A 22,745-nucleotide genomic window follows, 5' to 3' on the forward strand; every position below is an offset into this window, starting at 1 on the left:
TTCCTCTCAAATCATTAGTTTCTATTTCAGGCCCCCACAAAGACCTTCTTTTCCTGAACCTGAGTTCCGCCAACAGGAATGGCTGGGGTCTCTACAAGTCCGTCTTACATCACAGGCCTGTTTAAAATCCTGAGAGGCCTTCTCCCCTACAGTTCCATCAAGAGATGGAGAAGAGTTGGCCCAGCCCTCCCCACCTGCCAGCTTCCTGTCTGCCTGCTGATAAATAGGGGAATACACATGGCCAGAGTTTCCATTCCCCCACCCTGTCACCCGTCAGTCATTCAATTAAAAAAAGATGAGTGAGACAGCTCCAGGGGCGGGGCGGGAGGCCCTACTTATAAAACCTGCAGCTGAGTTGTGGGGAGCACCAAACCTGGTCCTCTTTCTGTCATCCCCAGCCAGGCTTAGCTGCTGACAGCTGCTTGGGACTCTGCCTCCAGGCCCTTGGCTGGCTTGGCAACCTCTCCACCTCTCCCAGTCACAGCTCCTCCATGGCTCAGAAGGAAGAAGCCGCTGAGGCCGCGGCACCAGCCTCTCAGAACGGAGACGATTTGGAGAACCTAGAAGACCCTGAGAAGCTGAAGGAGCTGATCGATCTGCCGCCCTTCGAGATCGTCACTGGGTAAGCCTTGTATAGGGGCTGGGTCTCCTTCCTGGGAGAGTATGGGGTCTGAGCAGGCTGTGGAAGGTTAGGACAAGAGTAGTGGAGGCCAAGGTCAGCTATGAGCTCTGTGTCCAGTATGCTAGCAGGAGGCTTCATGGCAGCAAAGGCATCTTGTATGTATGTATGTATGTATGTATGTATGTATGTATGTATGTATGTATTTGAATCAGTGTTTTACCCTGTAACTCTGGCTGGCCTGGATCACACTACATAAACCAGGCTGGCCTTGAACTCACGGAGATTCTCCTCCTGCCTCTGCCTCTTCATTGCTGGGATTAAAAGCACGTACCACCAGGTCCAGCTACTCCTGGCTTTTTGAGGTGACAACTTGGACCTCTTAATCAGAAGGATGTAGGAGGAGTGCCTCGGGCGGGAACGGAAGCCACAGAATGAAACTACACGACATTTTCTTCATGGTGATCTCTGACCATGTGCAAAGGCAGGATAGGACCCCCGCCGAGAGAAGTTTCTGGAAGAGTGGTGGTATGGATGCTGTGGAGAGGGAGGAGCCCTGGTGGCAATCGGGCTTGCTGGGTATTGGGCATCACCTGCCTGTGCATTTAGCCCAAACCCAACAAGTCCGGAGAGAACAGCACATTTAAAGATGGCCCCAGCAAGACAGTCGTCGCCAAGACTGCTTAGGCACAGCCTATAGCAACTGGGCTCAAATTTGTCTACAGGGTCCCCTCTCGTCCAGATTGTGCCATCTCCAGAAATGAACACAAGTAGTCTTCCTCTTTACCTCTCTCTACTCCTAGAGAGGAAGATGCCGCTAAATCCAAGGCAAAGTAGGAAGGGGCTGGGAGGGCAAGTTTCCTCCCTGAACTATGGTTCCCCTTCACAGCAATGCACAAAGGCTGGGTGAGGGCACACCGAGTCTCAGGAGGACAAAGGCATGAAGGAGGAGAAGCAGCCCTGGGGAGTAGTTTGGACTGGCTGTTTCATGTTTGACCTGTATTGCCCCAGGCCTGGCCTCCATTTTCCTATTTCTAACATGAGGAAGCTACCCGACTTGATTCTTAATGTCCCTTCCTGCTCAGATGTTTTCTGACTTCTAAGAGAGCCCAGGGGGAAACGTTGCTTGGTTCCTGAGATGTGAGTAGCCATTGAACTTCTAGTCACTCTTGCTTACCCAGATAAGCTTGCTCTCATCCTAGGATTAAGGCACCAGCTGGGCACAGACTAATATAGACACAGGGGAAGCCTAGGGCGAATAGGCCAGCAGGGCCCTCCATTCCAGTGGCTCGTCTATGGTGGAGGATCCTTTTACTGACACCCCGGCGTCCTGGACCATGCTGTCCTGGGTTACACACATACCTTCCGCTCTATGCAGCTTTTGATCTCTCAGGTACAGGGCAAGGTGGGTCAACAACACAATTAGACTGTTATTTGAATTGAACACACATCGGGGTCCCAGGGCAACGGAGCCCGAAGGTTCTCTAACAACTGACATTTGTCTAAGGCTTCACAACACAAGATGTGGTCAATAGAATTTGGTTATTCACCCTCAGGTAATGATGAGAGAGAGAGAGAGAGAGAGAGAGAGAGAGAGAGAGAGAGAGAGAGAGAGGAAGAAGAGGAGGAGGAGGAGGAAGAAGAGGAGGAGGAGGAAGAGGAAAGAGAAGAGAAGAGAAGAGAAGAGAAGAGAAGAGAAGAGAAGAGAAGAGAAGAGAAGAGAAGAGAAGCAGACTCAGGGAAACTAAACAATATATCTAAGACCAGAGAACCAGGAAGCAGTACTCGGTCTTAGGATTCCTAGCTAAGTGTCTTGCCCACAGGTCTCCCATGGAAATGAGAGTTGGAGGTTTCCTATGACTCAAGGCTCAGAGAAAGGGGCACAGAGGGGTACCATTCTGAGCTCTGAGAGCACTTCTGGATGGAGGTGGAGCTCTGTTTCTTGCACACAGACAGCAGCTGTGGTGATCTGTCTCTCGGGCCTCTCTGGATAAACAGATACTTAAAATAGCCCAGAGGTATGGCTGTGTCTTTGCAGGGCCAGTAAAGATGTCTCTCCTTCTCCTCTTTCCTACAGGGCCCGAGAAGCTGCTCCTTTCCTAGTCTAGACGCCACAGGTCTAAAATGCTCCTTAGACTTGGGCTGAAACTCGTAGAAGAGTAGGGGTCACTTGGCAGGAACAGTCTGGGGTGAGGAGGGTTTGTAGAGGAACAAGGAGAGAGATTTGTCTGTTGTGATTCTGTTTACATGGGGCACTTCGGATGGACAGGCAGACAGACAGAAAAGAGTCCCGAGTACAAGAATAAAGGAAGATAGTGGAAGATTCGGGAAAGGGTCTCAAACTATCCGTGTGGGCTGAAGGCAGATCCTCGCATCTGGAGAGGCGACTCTGCCCACCTCTTCCCTGGACTGTGTTCAGGGATTTCCACCGCTACTCTGAGGTCTCCACAGTGCAGGGTTTACACCAGAAGAAATCAGCAAATAGTAGGCTTGCAAAATGGCTCAGAAAGTAAAGGAGCTTGTCGTGCAAGCCGGCAACCTGAGTTCAACTCCCAGAACCCGCACAAAGGGAGAACATTGTCCTCCGGCCTCCAAACAGGTGGCATGACATGCACACACTGGTATCCACACCACACAGCATGTGCAACAAACATACACACACATGATGGTGTTGATGATGGTGGTGGTGGTGGTGGTGATATAGAAATCGTGTTACAACTTAGGGAAATTTTTTTCCTTCCCACGAAGAGCTGGGTACATTTCTCTCGGTTCCAGAAGTTTCTCTTTTTGTGGTTTGGTCCTTTGAATGATTCAACTTGAGGCTTAGAGAAGATGTCATCCATCAATAGTAGCAGAGACTTATTAAGTGTCTACTATTGTTCCAAGTCCCAGAGGTTGAATTACTCGGTCATTTGCATATAGAACTAAACCTCGGAGGGACAGAACTTTACTCAAGGTTAGCCAGAGTCATAGGGCACAAACCCCAGGACTTTATGACCACAAAGCAACCACTACCCCCAAGCAAATCATAAAGAGGATCTTTATATCCACAAATATTTGCCACCCATGAATTGCTTGCTTCTGTCGGAATAGCTCTCCTACATGAGAGCAAGGGCTCTCACTCATCACTCTATCCCTAGCTCTCAACTGGTACTCAATAAATATTTGCAGGGCCAATGAATGGACCTAATGAATGAGCACTTCCGTGTGTTAGGCTCTCGCAAGCCACTGTGACAGGAGACGAAATGGAGAGAGGGATTCTTACACAGAGAAGAGCAGAATACAGAGAGACGTGCGGTTCTCAGCACAGACAGAATTTCCCAGGCATGCCCTTGCAGCAAGCACTGGGATGCTGAGGGACAACATGATCCCCATCTTTCCATGTCTGCCATGGCTGACCCTGGCTTGACCTAGCACCATCCTTGTAAGTGTGGCATCATGTATGTGTCTGTAGACGGCACAGTTGCTGTCACAGGGGTAGACTGGGGATACATGGCAGAGTGAGTTTTCTTTCCACCACACCGTATTCTTCTACGCTTGCTTATTTTACTGTATGCATGTAAGTGGTTTGCTCACTCACGTCTATGCAGTGAGCCTTCAACACCAGTTGTGTGTGCGTGCAAGCTGTGTGAGCGTGGGAGCATGCATACCATGAGGTACACATGTGGAGGTCAGAGAACTCCCTTGAGGGTCTATCCCCACCTTCACCTCTTTGAGGCAGGGCCTCGTGCCTTTTCCACAGTGTCCATTTGCTGGACCATGAGCTGCCAGGGTGGCTTCTGTTTCTACTTTCTATATTCCCTTAGGAATGCCTGGGTTACAGGCAAGGGCCCTACCACATCTAACTTTTTACTTAGGTTCTGAGAATTCAAAGTTGGGTTCTGACTCTTGCACAGCAAACACTTTAGGCTTTTTTTGAGACAGGCTCTCATTGTGTAGCTCTGGCTGTCCTGGAACTAATTAAGTAGACCGGGCTGCCTTCCAGTTCACTGAGATCCACCCACCTCTGCCCTCCCCACCACCCCCAAGTGCTGGGTTAAAGGCGTCCGCTCTAACACTCACGCCCTATTCATAAGGCCACATTGTCTCACCCTGGTCTCTGGAGCATGCTGGGGAGTGCACTACTAGAACCAGGAAACAGTCCACCGACTGCCACCCTGGCCTTCAGGGAGGTCAACACTGTGGAACGAGAGTCTCCCATAGAGAAGACACAGACTTCCTGTTTGCCTTGGGCAGAGAGCTTCATGCAGCCCTGCGAATCTGGCATCCTCGCCTGTTCTAGAATCGTCCGCTTTGCTCTACCCTCCTCTCCCTGAGCGGCATCCCATAGTGAGTGGGTCTGAGAAAGGTGGTTCCTGAGAGCGCCGGATCTACCTACACAGATGTGAGGGGAACCTGAACATGTCAGTATCGGGTCTTCCCTCCTGAAGGATCTGGACTTTCCACTTCAGGGTTACTTTGTAGCAACTCACCTCTGACCAGCTAGATTCTAGGGATTCCTGTGCTGCTCCCTCTCACTGCATATCTGTGGTTAGGAAACGCAAATGTTTTAAAGTTTACACCTTAGAAAAAACATACTACATATGCCCATATCAGGTCCCCCTCATTCAGCTAGATATTAGGTTCTGATTTTCCCTATTTGTTCCACTCAATGCCCAGTTCCTAAAAGAGAGGACTGGAACCATACCCCAGGTCTACACCCGAATGAGTGACTAAATACAGAGAAACAAGACTTCTGGCCAATTGTCGCTCTAGCCTACCCTCCCAACACACATGTGCACACGTGCACAATTACACAGAAGACAATGCCCACTGCCTCTTTAGCAGGGAAATCCCCTGAGGTCGAGAGCAATGTTTAGCTGCACTATGTTATTAGAAGAAAGGTTTGCAGTGGAGAAACTAGACGCCTCGGCTTCCTCTCTCCCCCTAAGGGGCGAAGAAGTCTTGGTTTATCCTGTGTTTCCCCAGTGGCCTGAGATACTCCTTTTACCCAGCTCCCTGCATCGATGTCAGATCTCAGCCAGCCCTTTCTTGACTGAGGTAGTTCACAGGAAACCCGAAGAACCTCATTTGACCTTTATGCTCCTCACCAGAAAGCCTTAGTGAGGAGTGGAAGGAGCCAAGCAAGCTCAGGCTCTAGCCAAGCCAAAGGAAAGTGTAGGCCGCAGGCCCTCCCTTAAGCAGCTAGAGCAGAGGCCCTGTGAGGGGCAGGACAGGCCCTGGGCTGCTGGCAGAACTGGCTCAGAAATGGATATTTATAGTGAGGTGACCTTTCTTCCTCTCCCATGGGTTTAAGATTTCTGGGTCCTCTCTTCATGCTCAGGGAAGAAGAGGAGGGGGCAAATGTCAGAGTTTATGAGGGAGGGGCTTCAAGCCATACTCAGTTCTCATCCATTGAGCTAGCTTGCTACTGTCGGCTGAGCCAAATTCTTGCTTTTAATGAGGCTACAGTGAGCAAAGTTGGAGCAATGCTTTGGACGTCGGGGGAAGGGAAAGAGCACCAGGAGGGGAAAAAAGCTCAAAGTACCATATGGAGCAACCACTGTGAAAGTCCCAGGCCCGTAAGGTAGACTTAGGACTACCGACACCTCCTTCTCCCAGGACTCTGCACAGGGGAGGCTCCGGGTTGGTCTTGGGAAGGGAGAAAAGGAATCTTGTAAAAATTTTTAAACGTCCAAAAAAAAAAAGTTTGGGCAAATAGATAGATAGATAGATAGATAGATAGATAGATAGATAGATAGATAAATAGATAGATAGATAGATAGAGCTGGAGGGTGGCCTGGTGGGGAAGTGGAACTACCAGGGAGTCTTCTTCCGGTTCAAATGAAGAAAGACATCGGGAGATTTGGTCCTGATGCAATGTGAAGTAAATAATAAACTCTTTCAGCCTGGGATGGAGGGGCTTAGAGAGCTAAATATAGCCCTGAGGGAATCCGGGGGCTAGGTCCTCACCTCAGACAGATCCATCTTCATATTGGGAACTTTACCTTGACAGCAGGGTGAGTGGGAACGGGAGTGGAGAACATTTAGCAAGGGGAAGTTAAATCCCCAGGTGTGTGTGGGGAGGTCCGTGGAGGCGGGGGACTTCCTGTGCTCTAACATTCGGCTGCTTCTCTTTAAGCAGCCAAGGTTTGGGACACTAGGGGCCTCCCCTGCAGCCCTGGAGTATGCTGACCCTCCTGGGGAGAGAGAAGAAGCAAAGAGACAGGCGATGAGTGAGTTAGTGGTGTCCCGGGCCACGCTCTGCAGCAGGTGTCCGCACGTTGATTGCACGTTTATTCTGCAGAACTGGGGACCTTGCTGGCCTGGCAAGCACTCTCAGGGAGCCATGCCCCTGCCTAGCGACCAAGCAAGACCTCTGGCAGGAGTTCCTCCTTTGTTTTACAAATGCTAATAATGTTGTCCCCAAACTGTTTGCACAAGAGGGTCTGCAGGTACCTTCTGGGAACCCGCCCCCAGTTGGTTCTGATTGGTAATAAAGATACCAGCAGCCAATAGGAGTAGAGAAGCAAGGAGAGCGCCCTGGGCTCTGGGCCAAGAATGCAGAGCCCAAAGGGCTATACAAATGGGTCCGGAGTAGCCAAAATGGAACGCAGAAGTTAGTAAGTAGTAATTCAGAATTATCCATGGGAGATAGAGTCTACCAGCATGGAGGCTAGGCAGTCTCCCAGCTATTGCGCTGCATAGGGCGTATTAAAATACAAAGGTTGTGTATGTGTGTCTCTTTCATTTGAGAACATAAAGAATTGAGGCGGGCAGCGACATTGTCACCGGGATTTATTAATTAATAATTAAATCAACACCTTTCCATTCCTGACTTGGAAAAAAAATCTCATTTTCACTCCCCCCCCCCCAACCTATACAGGTCTAAATTGTAGGAAAACACTCACGAAAGAGGAAAATAAGAATAATCTTTGAGGGTCGCAAAGCAGCCTCAGCAGGTAAAAGACGCTGGCTTGGCTGTCAGTCCTCATTACCCAAGCTCCACCCCCACCCCATCCCCACCCCGGGCCTCAACTTCTCTTTGTCCTTTGATTTCCACACACATGACTGGCACGGGTGCCTCCTCCCCGTGGATAAGTAAGTAAATATAATTTTAAAAGAATGTGATCATCAACTCCTATGCCTCTCCGCTCATTAATGGCATGCTGGTCTTTAAAATGCCCAGCTACTCCCACTCCATTTATTGCCTGATATAACTCTCCCCTTAAACCTTCTACTTACCAAGTCCACTGTCCTAAGACATCTAGTGGGCTCTTGAGATCAACCTCAGGCTATACCCAGTCATGCTGCATCAGCCAGGTGGCACCACTGCGATCTTCCCTGGAGGTCACCTACAGCGCACTTTTCTTGAGGAACTGGGAGACATTTTGTATGGCCTCGCGAATCAAGGTGCAACATTCAAGAGCCTCCACACTTTGTCTAAAGCTTGCCCTTGTTGCTGTAACCAAACGCAATGGAAGAACAGTTTCTTTGGGCTCACAGTCTGAGGAGATATAACCCGTTGGAGCCTGGAAGGCATAAGTGAGGTGGTTGGTCGCATGGCATCCACAGCCAGGAAGCTGGAATCAGGGAACGCTGGTGCTTGGCGTTCTCTCTCTCTCTCTCTCTCTCTCTCTCTCTCTCTCTCTCTCTTTCCATCAGTCTGAGACCTGAGCCCATGCCATGGTTCCTAAAATTCAGGGTAGTTCTTCCCTTCTCAGGTAAATGCCCTGGAAACTTCCTCACAGACATGCCTAGAGGTGGTATCCCCGGGTGATTCTAATCTAGTCAGGTTGACGAACCAATCCTCACACTCCGGAGATTCTCTCCTGCCCACTTTTGCAATGTTCTAGCATTCTGGGCTGTTTATTTACATCTCGGCAGTCTAACTAGATTCTAGCCGCTAGATGACAGTCACATGGAGGCCAAGGGCCAAGTCTTTCAAGACTGAAATGACACAAGCTTAATCACCCAGTGGTATACCCTTGCATAGACTCGTCGTACAGGTAATTCTTACAGATAATCATGTGAAACCCCTTTCAAATGAGAAGCAGCCAATAGGAGAACACTGTATTACATGATATAGGCCATTCCATGACCAAAATGCAATCTATGTGAGCTTCGATGAGAAAGGAAGGCATGAGACACTCTGTAAAGTCGTTGTCTTGTTCCATCGAGAGAAATTTCACATCCTACTGCCTCATTGTGGAGTGTGCTGATGGGACAGGGGTGGCACTCACCCACTATCCCAGAACTTGGAAGACTGAGGCAAGATGAGCTGGAGTCCCAGGCCGGTTGGGCTAACTGGACCCTGTTGAGAGAAAGAAATGAGGGAGGGAAACTAGGTCAAATGTGGACACATCGGGGTCACTTCTTAGTGGGGTAATAAGAATACAAACTCAAATCCAGATTATCTCTGTCCCTCCCATTGAGCTCTATGTGAGAGATTTACTTTTGAGCCAAGCATGGTGGCTCATGCCTTTACTCCCAGCACTCAGAGGTAAATGCAGGCAGATCTCTGTGAGTTCCTTGTCTATATAGTTTGTTCCAAGACAGCCAGGGATACGTAAAAAGACCGTATTGTTTTGGAGGGGTGAATATTTTCATATTGATGTGTATGCGTCACTGAATGTGTACAGGTGACTTTGAAAGCCAGAAATGTGTGTCAGAGCTCTTGGAACTAGAGTTACAGGTAGTTGTGAGTTGCTGAACATGGGGGCTGGGAAGTAAACGCAAGTCTTCTAGAAGAGTAGCAAGCCCCCGTAACCTCTGGGATCCACTCAGTGTGTGTAGTCAGTGTTAGCATGGACGCGGCTCATTTTTCAATAAGAATGAAACGGGCCTTGGAGATCTGCCTGCTTTAGGTCCTAGAAACAAAGACTCACCATCCCCTTCTTGTCCCCTTGACCTACAGGGTGCGACTGCCTGTCAACTTCTTTAAGTTTCAGTTCCGGAACGTGGAATACAGTTCCGGGCGGAACAAGACCTTTCTCTGCTATGTGGTCGAAGCACAGAGCAAGGGAGGCCAAGTGCAGGCGACGCAGGGCTACCTGGAGGATGAACACGCTGGTGCCCACGCTGAGGAGGCTTTCTTTAACACCATCCTGCCAGCTTTCGACCCGGCCCTGAAGTATAATGTCACCTGGTATGTGTCCTCCAGCCCCTGTGCAGCCTGCGCCGACCGAATTCTCAAGACCCTCAGCAAGACCAAGAACCTGCGGCTGCTCATCCTGGTGAGCCGGCTCTTCATGTGGGAGGAGCCAGAGGTCCAGGCCGCCCTGAAGAAGCTGAAGGAGGCGGGCTGCAAACTTCGCATCATGAAACCCCAGGACTTCGAGTACCTCTGGCAGAATTTTGTGGAGCAAGAAGAGGGTGAATCCAAGGCCTTTGAGCCCTGGGAGGACATTCAGGAGAACTTCCTATACTATGAGGAGAAGTTGGCAGACATCCTGAAGTAGGCAACAGAGCTCAGCCTTCCGTGAGTTTTCCTGGTGCCCTGGCACCGTCTCTCTATTAACTGTTCACTTGAGCAGAAAGGTTTGAGCTCAGGTAGGAAGAAACGCGAGTCTCATGGGCTGCATTCCTCTGAATGGATTGGTTGTAGAAACATTCAAGAACATTGTTTCTGAATCCCCCTACCTAAATCCAAGTGTTAGGGTTGAAGACATGGTTTCTCCATTAATTGCATTGGCTGCTCTAAAGTTTGGCTCCCAGCACCCATACTGAGTGGCTCACAGCTCCCTGTGACTCCAGTCCCAGGGTACTTAACACTTCTGGATTCCAGACACTAGAATGCACTTGCTCAGATCCACATGCAGACGCACAAAAGTAGAAAATAAGGGCTGGAGAGATGCTTAGTGGTTGTGAACACTGGTTATTCTTGCAAAGGGCTCAGGTTGATTCCTTGCACTCACATGGTGGCTTAGGACCACCGGAACTCCAGAGACTCCAAGACCCTTACTGTTGGATGCTTTCTAGATCCCTAGTTCCAAAGTCACCAACCGCCTCTGTTCTTCTGTAACACAGGGTTTTCAGTCTTGGGTGGCGAATTTCTTTTTTCATCTTTTTTTTTTTTTTTCATTTTTTATTTTTAAAATTATGTGTGGGTGTTTTGCTTGTATGTATTTTTGTGTACCGTGTGCATGCCTTGTATCCAAGGAGGCCAGAGGAGGGCATTAGATCCCCCTGGAACTGGAGTTACAGGCAGTTGTGAGGCACACGGTGTAGGGAATGAAACCCCGGTTGTTGGGAAGAGAAACCAGAGCTCTAAAGCTCTGAGCCATCTCTCTAGCCCTGTATTTATCCTACTTTCCATTTGAACCGGATCTGCCCTCTTGCTTTCAGAGGGCTATTCTTTGAGGGCTCTCGGTGATTGCTATGTGGGTGCATAAAGGCTAGGGCATTCTTCTCAAAGGGAATCACCATGAGAACTAACTCATGGAGAGTCAAACTCCATGAGGTGAGTGTCTAAAGGGTTAAGAGGTGTTTGTAACTAAAACAGCATAGAAGCCGGCTCCTACAGATGTCAAGAGGTGATAGGAGAACTGGAAATAAAGATGAGCTGTTTAGGCAAATAATTAGGACACAATTAAGGCCAATTTGGCCTCTTGCTGAGGGTAAATTAGACTCTCACAGAAACAGGCCAATTATCCTCAGGAAAGAGGGTAAAAGATCCTTCGCTATCTTTTGAATTTGGTCTGATCTAGTTTGCTTCCACAGAACTGCTGTGACTGAACCCCTTTCCAAGGCCAGAGTATTACTGATCAAAATCCCCTGCTGTTGGTGAAGGATCCTCACTGCACTCCTACCCGAGTTTAATTTTGGAACGACTCCCGTATTCATAAAACATGGACGCAGCATGCGTTCATGAAGATCATCCAATTTGTGTTTGACGTTTCTCACTTCCAGTACCCTTAAGAGAAGATGCAGCTTCTCGGACATGTTCTGGAAGGCTGAGGTTCCGGCCCTGTGTGTTGGCAGGTGTTTGCTATTAGGCGTGCCCACGGGGTGCCCAGGCATCCTCAGGCTGAGCATCTTCCTGTCCAAGCGGACACACTCTCAGAATAGTCTCCTTAGCCAAGGGACAGAGCAGAGATGCTTCATGAAGTAACACAGGAGACTGGGTCGTGACAGCAGTAAAGAAAGACTCATGGTGGATCCCTGAAAATGCAGAACTTGCTTAATTTAAAATTCCTCAAAGACTTTTGTTAGTGCAAGCACCACTAGTAGCCAGCATAAGACTCACCAGAACGGTGACTGCTGACTTAATTTTAACCCTGACGTGTTTTCTTTTGCGGTCTTCAAGGGGGAGAGGCATTCGGTGCTGTGTGCCTATAATCCTGGCACTCCAGAGGCAGAGAGGCAGGAGGATTATGGGTTAGAGGCTATCTTGGGTTATGTCAAGTCTCAGGCTAACCCACGCTACGGAATGAGACCTTGTCTCGAAAATAAGAGTCAAAACTAAACAAAAAACCCAAGAGTGTGGGCTGTGGGTAGTTCGACAGTAGAATGCTTACAAAACCCAAAGATTTGCGATAGGGTTGTGAAATGCTTTTCTAGCATGCATACGACTGGATTCAGTTTCTAGCTCTGTCAACGAGAATAAAAATAATCTGAGCATGGCTGTCTATGCCCATGCTCCCAGCACCAAGAGGTGAGTTGAAGAGAATAGAGAGTTTATAGGCCAGCCTGGGCTACATACCCTACCTCAAAAACAAAACCACCTCCCCTACAAAAATTCCACACGTTTAATGAGATTACATTTATTTATGTGTATGTGGAAGGGGCACATGTCAAGGCACACACGGAGGTCAGAGGACAACTTACCAGAGCTGGGGCTGTGTTTCCACTGTGTGAGCCCCGGGAATGGAGCTCAGGTGTCCAGCTTTGCTCCTTAACCGACTGAGCTAACTCTCCAGCCCCTTTGAAGACTTTTACAGCCCACTTCTGCCAGCTACCAAACTAGCAAGTCTTCAGGGATCTTTTTTACTTTAATTAAAATTGTGAATTTCAATGATAATTAAAGTTTTAGATTTGGATCACTGGGGGTTTTGACACTCAGTAAATAATCCGGTACGAGGGAGAAGTACGTGTCTAAGTCAGCTTATTTTAAAATAGAATATTTTGGGCCAGCGGGTCACCTAGTAAAGGTGCTCACCACCAATCCTGAAGACCCGAGTTTCATCTATGGGACCCACATAGTGGAAAGAGAGGACTAATCCCCAAAGTTATTCTTCAACCTCCAAACCTACATGCCGCCCCCTGTACACATAAATAAGTGTAATGTTAAAAAGAATTTAACTCCTTCTTGGGTATACAGATACAACATTTTTTTGTTTTTGTTTTTGTTTTGGAGCTAAGGACTGAACCCAGGGCACAACAATATTCTTGAACCCATCAGCACACTTCCTTTGGCATATCTGTGGGTCTTCTGAGTTCCTGAGGGCAGGTCAAATACAATCCAAAAAAAAAAAAAAAAGCCATGACAGTCTACAAATGCCCCTTAAGAACAGCCAGCCCTACTTAAAGTTCACTAAAAAGCAAGCACTTTAGAAATACAATTTGTCTATCTCTTATTTTTATCTTTTGCTTTAAGAAAGACTGGCTGACTGGCCCATGGGAAGCTGAGGTAGACAGCTGAGTTCAAGGCTAGCCTGGTCTGTGTTGTAAGTTCTGGACCACACAAAGCTACAGCAGAGCATTTGTATTGTGTGTTTAACGTAAGAGAGCAGACTCCAAACAGATCTCTGGGGCTGTGCTAACACCACCACAGCAGTGAAGAGACAACCCCAACACCAGCTCAGCCGGGAAGCACAGGTGGTCCCGGAGAGGACATCCAGGGTCTTTTAGGGAAAGCAAAAGAGGCTTTAGTTATCTCTGAGGGTTGGCTGTCGGGAGTTAGCAAGGCTCTCAGTAACGTGCTGTTTTCCATGAAGGTCTGCCTGCTGCCACTCAGAGCAATGACCAGGATGGCATCCGGGACATGCCTGGCTTCCTGATTCTACTTGGAGTTGGACATCTGATACCTACCATTACCTCCCCTCAGAGAACTCAAAACACATCTCAGGCCATCATTCATTCAGCCATGCCTTCCAACATGGCTCTTGGAAGAAAGGAAAATGAAGACAAGAAAAACGTGTGATGTGGGCAGCAGGTACCTGGGGGTGGAGGGTCTTGTTGCCTCTCCAGGGGTGCTGCCTGAGACAGAGATTCATAGTCAAGGTTTGACTTCAAAATACATCTAGAAAAGTGTTTTGAATTGAGCTGGCTTTTTAAAAGACAAAATAGCAACATCAATAAAGGAAATAGCGTTTTTTGTGGCCTGTTCTTTTAAGAAAGTGGGACATTGGGAAGTTCCCATGGTCAGAGAGCGGATACCTAGGTGCAGGGATTTTGTAGGCTAAGAACCAAGCCATGGCATTAGGAAGATGAAGCCAGGTCTTGACAGTGAAGAACGCTCTCCCAGGCTGACTTCCCACCATGGTCCTGACCTGAGGGCTGGAGAGATGGCAATGGCTTAGGGTGTACAGCTCTTGCTGCAAGCACGAGAACCTGGCTCCAGATCCCCAGAACGCACATGAAGCAGGATGTAGAAGCACGAATCTGAGTACAAGACGAAGGCTCGAGAATCCCTGGAGGTATGTGGGCTGGCCAGCCTGATATACAGTGGCAACCAGGAGACTGACTGACGTAAAGTAAAAGTGTGAGGCAGCAGAGCGTCTGGGTTGACCAGAAGGTGGACTACGCAAGGCCCTCGGTCCATCCCCAGCATTACTGAACACTGAAAAAAAAGAAACAATGCGCTCCTGGGATTGTATGTAAAGGATGGCTTTTCCTGTCCTTTGAGTATGGTGGGGGACACAAGGCTCAGAATTTTATGACATCCACATCCCAGCAGCCAAGCAATAAGCAACTTTCTTCTCCCTAAAGTGGGGGTGAAAAGTAACAGCTGAATGTTCACACCGTGAGACTCCAACAAGCAGCACTTGGAAACGATGACAGGATGGGAGCAGGGGTCACTTCCCAAAGGGTTTGTCTGAGTCCTCGCAGAAGTGAAAGCACACCTCGTGTCTGTCAGGGTGCTTGGGTGTCTGTCAGGCAGACTAACTGGGCTTCTGAGGAGGTGGTGTTCATCCAGTTATCAGGCCGCTCTCCTTTCCTCAGGTTTCATGTTCGATAAGTCACTGGAATTTGACCCAAAGGCACTTAATCACATCCCTGCCAAGGTCCAGAATGTCACCGACAGCCAATCAAGCTCCCTGACAAAAATTAACTATTAACCATAATCCCCTTAAAAGCAAAGGAGCCTAGAGAGCTACTGATGTGACCAAGTGTTCAGATGTTTCCACAGGAGCTGAAGTGGAGGTGGTGGAGGAATATCTAACACGAAAGGCTGCAGAGTCGATCCACGGGAGAAGGAACGGAAAGATTTCCCCGAGTGACTATCATGATCTGCCTGCCCATCACGGCTTTCATCTGCTTCATGGATTCAGGCTTTCCCCTACAATTTTAGACACACAGAAGATTCTAATGAAAGCTTTGGCCTAAGTCAGTAATGGACTCCTCCTCCCACACCACCATGTAGAACTTGTCTGTCCAACCCCCCCACCTCCCAGCCTCAGGCAGCAGGCTGCAGTCTGCTAAGAACATGTCTCACGTACCCAGATCATGTCACCAGCGCTCTCCTGGTGTCCTCACAGCCCCTTCTAACTTACTTGTTATTTTTACACCGGAACAATCGCCCATTCCTGACCAACCAGCATCCACTAGACTAGTCTGTGGGGAGTCTGGCTGTGTTAACGTGCAGTACCACCACTCTGGGGTACGGAGGATTCCTAGCTGCCCCAATAACTCTAATAACAGAACAGTGACTAAAGCCATGGGCTTTATCTTCCCACCACAGACATGGTGCTTGTCCTTGGTTTCAGAAAAGGGACAATAATCACTGTAGTGCTCCTGAGATTCCAGTTCGCTGCGTGTCACAATCTTTAGGGAGGGGAAAACACCACTCGTCTTTGCCCCTGAGTCTTTAGTGTTATTTTGCTGGCCTCCTGATTAAGTCCAGGCATGTCCAGTCACATCAACTATACAGCAGACAGTAAAGAGCCCCCAAGCACTCTAACCCCACCTTGTAACCAGGCGGACACAGTCCTTGTCCATACCTACCTCTTACCTTGTTGCTCTTCCCAGTGAACCCTGGCTTTTCAAAATTAAGTCCCAGGTTTAGCCTGACCCCAAGATCCAGAACACAAACGTTCACGCGTGCAAACCTCAATGAACCCAAGGGAAAAGTTTATTGTTGCACTCTTGACACACTGTGATATCATGACCATAACCCTCTCCTGTGATGATTTCTGATGACTAACACCAATGCACAAACACAAAGATGTCAAAGAATCTTGAAAGTTTACCTTTCCCACAATTTCTCTTCAAAAGAAAGAGAATTAGAATCAACGCTGCCACCCAGTGGCCAGACAAACAAATGCAGTAGTGGCTAAGCAAAGCGGGCCCTAAAACTTAAGCTTCCCTACCTGCTTTCCTGGCTAGTGACAAACCTCACCCTCCTGCTTGGGTACAATGCCCTCCCTATCATCTTGGAGTACAGAAAGCCACAGCTGGCCTGTGACAGAGACGCCCTCACACACACTGTCCTCTGCCCATTCTGAGGTGGTACAGCTGCTTGGGGCTCCAGCTTCGTAGATGGCCTTGGGCTCACCCAACATCTTCACCTGTTCAGAGTGTGTACACGGTAATCTTGATGTCTGTTGACTCAAACACCTCTTCAAGAATTGCAGATACATTTTCCCACTGCAGACGATCCAGACCGCATCCAATCCTGAGAGCAAAAGAAAACACCATCTTTCCTTGTCTTTTGATTAAGATCAAGGGTGAAAACAACAACCCTGGTTATGGTGAAAGCACTCAGGAACCAGCTCCCTTCCCTCTCCCTCTGAGCTCTGACCAAAGCAGTCACCCTGGCTCACACCTATAGGAAGTCATGATGAAGGAGCTCCAAGTCGACTCACTCAGGACAGCTCTTAGGCGGCCCTCATATCTGTTTTCCAATTATTTCTAATTACTTTCTAATAATTATTCAGTCTTTGACTCGAGGCCACTAGCCTAGCTCCCCTCTTTCAAGGAAAAGTAACTTGAGTGGCAGGTAGGTGAGTGTACCTGTGTTTAAAACGCACTTTACATAACAATGTTAGGAGCACACAGAGGGGGAGGATCTTAGAAAACAATCAAAACGGACTGTCCAAAGACCCCGCCGGCTGCAGCCGGAGTGAGCTCTTTCTCTTGTCAACTCTACCACCTGACACTTTCCCTTAATCTGACACTGTACTGATCCTCAGCAGCCTTAGGGACAAAGGGGCTGCTTAAAACTGCCAATTTATATGATAGCGGGACAATAAAGTTCCTGAACAGTGACTTTCAAGTTCCTGTTATATAAGCCATGAGTACACTGAAGGGATGATGGGCTAGAGAGGGGCCTTTGGCTGCTCTTCCAGAGGACCAGGAGTTTAATTCCCAGCACCCACATGGCAGCTCACAGCTGTCTGTAACTCCACTTCCAGCGATCCAACATCCTCACACAGATATACATGCAGGCAAAACACTAATGCACATTAAGAAATAAAAAGACTGAAAACTACTAGAATAATAAAAGGAGAGGGGATATGGACCAGGTCCTCAAGCAAAGGGTCACCGAAGACCATATCATTTAAGTCCTCAGACAGACATCAAGGACACTCTGACTGCTACCCACAGGAACACAAGCTGGCATGTAGCATAAAAGGCAGAGGTCACTGACAACTTTCCTAGCACCAACAATTTGAGGTCAGAAGTAGCCCGAGGGGAAGGCAGTTGCTCTGTCTCCATCCTGAGATTCCACTGCTTTAGGGGTAGAGGCCAGCGCTTCACACACAGAACCACGGGCACTCCCCATGGAGGAGAGGAGGCGGGTGGGCCTCCCATCGTTCACCGGATTCATTCAAGTCAAGCTAGAAGACAGCTATGCTATGGCAGCATGGCCACTTAGTGGGGAGCTCTGACAAACAAGGACCTGTTTACACCTACACTCTAGGCGTGGCCTGGAAGTTAGAGATTAAATTTCACCAATCAATTCAGGATTCCCTTGCCTGGGCATGGAGAGGTCAGTGACGCCATTCTTCAAACAATGGGACTTCATGGCCTCTAAACTCTTCCGTAGATTCTCATACGTTGGCTTGTGTGAAGCCCGTTTCTTTGTAATCTGAACACAAAAGAAAGGATTCGAATTCTCATTAGCTCCACCTCCCAGTACAGCAGTCAACAAAGCAGCAGTGATCAGATTCCTCTACACCCAGAAAATTCTAAGAATAAACACGGCTTTATAGATTAATTCACTTAACTCTTTAAAGCAGGGATGGCAACATCCTCCAGCCAGAGAAAACCCATCAGTGACTGAGAAACACTCTGTGAGTAACAAGGAAAACGTCGGCATAGGAAAGCCAAACCCACTGCCATGCCTAAGATCCCCGGTGAAGGGGCACACTGTGCCAAGCCCTCATACTGCCTGAGCAACCCCCTTCAAAGCCTGTTCATTTAGAAATCATGCTCCTTGGCTTTTTATTTCTCTACAGCAGCAGCAGCAAGAGACAGTTCTTCTAACTGAAAAGCAGTCTTGGCTTTTAAGACCCCACGTGGCAGGTTAGTGTGTCTCCCAAGTGTTTGCTATCCTTAAGTAAAGGCTTGTGGGTTGGCTCTAAATCACTCCCACCCCGCCCCCAACTGTAAGGAAGGGAACCTCTTTTAGGACCAAGATAGGGTAAAAGATAAAGAATCCTATATCCTATATTCCCCAAAGCAGGCAGGAGAGGAACAGAACATTTAGTGGCTCTTAACAGAGAAGACTAAAGGCCCTAAGGGAAATCTCTCTTGAGATATGGTTTCCTCTCACTATGACTAAGAAATAACAGTGGATCGCCCTAGGTCTGCCACTCTTAGACCACAGGCCCATAGAGGACAGCAAAGTTGTCTCGCCATGGAACTGGGGCAGCCTGGTACACCTGCCAGTGATCCAAGCAGCCAGCACCTCTGGAGCGGAGCTAAGTGAAATGGGAGCTGTTTGGCATCCTTTGCTGTCTAGGATGGAGCGTTGCCAATGCCGAGAAGTCATCTACTTGCCAATCTACACGGTATGACGATTTGCCCCATCTTACCAAGTAATATATATATCGCCCATCTCTCTTCAGAACAGCCACTTCTCCAGACTTCTTTTCTAAAAGCAAACAGTTATTTAATAGTAAAAAGGAAAAAGGTCTATTTCCACACTTATGATAAAGCAGTTTTTACAGACCTGACCATATTTACCCCAATTCCTGTGATCTGCTCACTTATGTCTTAAAATTGTCTTAGAATGGACCGCTATTCAAAAGTTGTCAAACATATTTATTCACGAGATCTTGTATATATGTGTGTGGGTGGGGGGTGCACATCCACACATGTACAGGTGGGCACGAGACAAGAGGTCAATATTGAGTGCTTTCTCAACTACTTTCCATCTAATTATTCAAAGTATTTACTTTTATTATTTTTAAATTATGTTCATGTATGCGTATGTGCACAAGTACAGGTGCCTGTGGAAGCCAGAGATATCAGATCCCCTGGGACCAGAGTTACAGGCAATTGTGATACCCCACGTGGATGCAATCAAATTAGGGTCTTCTTCAAAAGCAGTACCTGCTATTAGCCACTGAGCCATCTTTCCAACATCCCCACCCCATCTAATATTTTGTTTTTCTCTCTTTTTCTTCTTCTGTTTTTTTGAGCCAGGCTCTGTCGATGAGACTGGAGCTCCCTGAATCAGCTATACTGGCCAGTGAGCCACAGAGATCCACCTACCTTCATCTTCCCAGGATTGGGAACAAACATATTTGTGCCTAGCTTTACAAAAATAAAAGATGGGTTCTGAGGATGAAACGTCCACCTTCATGCTTGTTCAGTGACTGAATCACGCCCCTATCCCAACAACCACCTTTCAGTGTTGTATTAGACATTATAAGAACACTCCTCCTTTGCACCCCACTCCCTACTTCTTTATGCAGCCCTGGCTGCCCTAGAGCTTGCTCTGTAGACCAGGCTGACCTTGAACTTACAGAGATCTGCCTGCTTCTGCCTCGTGACTACGAGGATCAGAGGTGTATGCAACCACACAGTGCTATGAGAGCCACTGAAGGTCCTAAGTTATTCCATTATCTATTCAGAAACAGTGCCATCATTTCTGTTGTTGTTCTTGTTTGTTTCCCCAAGATAGGATTTCTCTGTGTTAACAGTCCCAGCTGGTCTAGAACGCACTCTGTAAACCAGGCTGGACTTGAACTAACAGAGATCCATCTTCCTCAGTCTCCTAAGTGTTGACATTAAGGGCATGTACCACCGCCATCTGACTAATGTCATCATTTTAAATAACTGTAACCAAAGGCAGTAAGCTTTTGTCCCAGCTTTATACAAAATGGTACAGTGTCTTAGCAGTCTGGAGAACTAGCTCTTCTGCAGAGGGTAGGGCTGAACTATAGTCCGAGATTATTTCAGAAGCTCCAGATGTACTCTAATACAAAGTTCTCATTTAAAGTCACTGGCAGAAAGTGGTGGACGGATCTGTAAAGTGGTTTCCAAACCACACTTCACAGGTCTAAGTACATAGCCCGGGCTGGCCTGGAACTCTTCATGGAGACCAGGCTTGTCTTGAACTCACTGTGATCCATCCCTCTCTATATCTCAATCACTGGGATCGAGGTGTCTTGCAACCATTTCTGGCCCAAATCACACTGTGAAGAATTAAGTTGAGAAGGCCTGCTGTCGTGGCTCATGCCTGTAATGTGCATTTTCAGGAGCCTGAGCCAGCAGGACTGCTAAGAGTTCAAGACAAACTTATGTTTCACGCCAAGTGCCAGGCCAGCCTAGGCTCCACAATGAGACTCTACTTCTAAGGAAGAACAGAGTAATATTTAGGACAGGACCCTGACCGCCAAAGCACATGGAACTTGATAAGGCCTTCAGTTAACCAAAGTTTGAGAGAAGTGAAATACTTTGGAAGGACAACTTTGGGGCAATGAGTTAATCAGTAAAGTGCATACTGCACAAACATGAGAATCTTGGGGTGATTCCTAGCACCCACATAAAACCTAGGTGTCAGGTACACACTGTAGAGCCCAAACTGGAAAAACACATCCAGGATGCCCGGCACTAACCCAATGGGGCTAAATGAACAAACTCTATGTTATTAAGAGATTCAAAAGAAAAAGGTGGAGAGCAAACAAAGACAGATGGTGCCAACCCCAGGCCTCCTTACATGCATGTATCTGCATACTGCAAACTCAGACACAAAAAGGGGGAAGAGACCGGAAACTTTGACAACTCTGATTAGTGTGGTAAAAATCACATCAGATGCCAATCTTGAGGAAGTTAAAAAAAAAAACAAACAAAAAACTCTAGCAGCAGTAGCTGCACAACAGCAACAATAACCCCTTAACAGTTAAAAGCAGTCACCAGAAATCTCTTTGTACATGTACACGGAGTCTAATGGAAGACCACACCAGGCTTCAGCCAGCATGAAACAGGATACGATGCTCTCAGAACTCACGTTGACTTAACAGTTCCTGCACCCCTCCAAATCTCTTCTTGAAGAGAACAGCTATTCCAGCACCCATTCGACAATCCTCACTGATACAATGGGCTAGAGAGTCTGTTTTGGGGCATGCGAAAAGATCTCCTTTCACATAAGTGATCTAAAATGTGCAAAGGAAAAGAAAAAGGTTAAAACCAGAAAACTGTTTCTCCTTTCAGATCTTCAACAGAGCCCCACCCCTACTGCCCCAAACCTGCTTCTCTGACACTCTGAATTAAAAACATCCCTTCCCATCTTAAAGAATTAAGCACTAAATTTTAAAGTATCTGTAAAAGGGAAGTGAGGGATGATTGTTATCTGCCTAGGATTGTATTAGCCTTTCCCCAGTAAATCAGCTTGAGAGAAACAAACAGGGAGGGGCGAGAATCCAATTATTGGTTTAATTAAAAAGTGTTTATGCTTTTGACCTCAATTACTCTGAATTTCACTTCACCGATAAATTTAATAGCTGTTACGCACTCGACTTCCTTCTGGATCTTCATTAATGCGGCTGGCCATGATACTGAGTCGCTATTTCCAGAATTTAAGAGTTTCTTCTGCTAATGAAAAGGAAAAGCAAGTAAAAACGGCGCAGGCAGCCTGAACATCGCGTGTTCAGATCACCCTGACAACCCATTTAGTTTTCCCCACCTCCTTAGCGTATTATCTCTGAATTTGAGTTCACTCAATCTCTAAGAGGCAACACAAAACAGCTTTCCAGGAGCGGAAGAAAAGGCGGTCCCAAGACACACCTCCTTACTTTCAAGCCTTCTCCTAGCAGGGTAGGTTTAGGACAGTCCAGTATTTCCCCAGAGAATATGGCTTAGAATGGGAAAGACTTGACCACAAGCGCATTGAGCGGCAATCAGAGTGAATCGAACTCAGGTGGAGAGAACAGCTTCTCAGGGGACGATCACCAACTGTCTTGGAGGTGCAGGAAGGAAAGTGTGAAATGACTTCTCATTCTCTCCTACTCTAAGGAGGGAAGTCCTGGGATCCGTAGAAAAGTGGGTGCTGGGGTCATTCTTCACCTGCAAAGGAATCGGCCGTCAGCAGGCCCTCCTCCACGCAGGGAAGGGTTCGAGATGAAACCCTCGAAGATGGGAAGCAACAGAAGCGCCCCGACACAGAACAAATCCCGCCAAAGCCTTTGATTGTACGCACTCTAAGATGGCCGCCCCCATCCCTTAACGGGGCGGAAGTGAGCCTCTCTAGCTAGGTAGCCGTGCCCGCTCTCTGTAGTAAAGGCTTCAGAATTTCCGGCGGTAAATTCCGTAGGTTCCCGCTGCCGCTCAGGCATGCGTACCGAAATACCGACCCCTACTAGAGAAGAAGAGCGCTTGCGCATTTGGCCCTAGGGGGTGGGTCCCAGTGGACGCTTAGATATAGGTGGACAGTTTAAAAAAAAAAAAAGGTGGAGGCGTGTTAGCGCCTGCGTAGTATATAACTCAGGGCGGTGTTTAAGAAGACTAGTACGGAGCTTGTGGAAGGCGCCTG

The 22,745-nt window shown here is 47.8% G+C and overlaps 2 protein-coding genes across 33 annotated transcripts; one reads left to right on the forward strand and one right to left on the reverse strand.

The window, feature by feature from the left end:
• The first annotated feature begins 368 nt into the window (after positions 1-368).
• Apobec2 (apolipoprotein B mRNA editing enzyme catalytic subunit 2) lies at positions 369-13,916 on the forward strand. Its single transcript, NM_001106883.1, is given in 3 exon segments — positions 369-622; positions 9,516-10,079; positions 13,537-13,916. Coding segments are annotated over 2 exon segments (675 nt in total). The 5' UTR covers positions 369-491; the 3' UTR covers positions 10,060-10,079; positions 13,537-13,916.
• Oard1 (O-acyl-ADP-ribose deacylase 1) lies at positions 12,348-22,643 on the reverse strand. Of its 32 annotated transcripts, none has more exons than XM_087566999.1 (8): positions 22,413-22,604; positions 22,009-22,279; positions 21,729-21,805; positions 21,225-21,369; positions 18,802-18,860; positions 17,740-17,852; positions 16,330-16,436; positions 13,898-15,101 (listed from the first exon to the last, which is right to left on the reverse strand). In XM_087566999.1, exons 3-7 carry the CDS (start codon positions 21,765-21,767, stop codon positions 16,334-16,336), a joined length of 459 nt encoding a protein of 152 aa, XP_087423125.1. In that variant the 5' UTR covers positions 21,768-21,805; positions 22,009-22,279; positions 22,413-22,604; the 3' UTR covers positions 13,898-15,101; positions 16,330-16,333.
• Between the last annotated feature and the right edge of the window lie 102 nt (positions 22,644-22,745).

Source organism: Rattus norvegicus, chromosome 9 (assembly GCF_021556685.1).
Source record: "Rattus norvegicus strain SHRSP/BbbUtx chromosome 9, alternate assembly SHRSP_T2T, whole genome shotgun sequence".
Classification (NCBI taxonomy): Eukaryota; Metazoa; Chordata; class Mammalia; order Rodentia; family Muridae; genus Rattus; species Rattus norvegicus.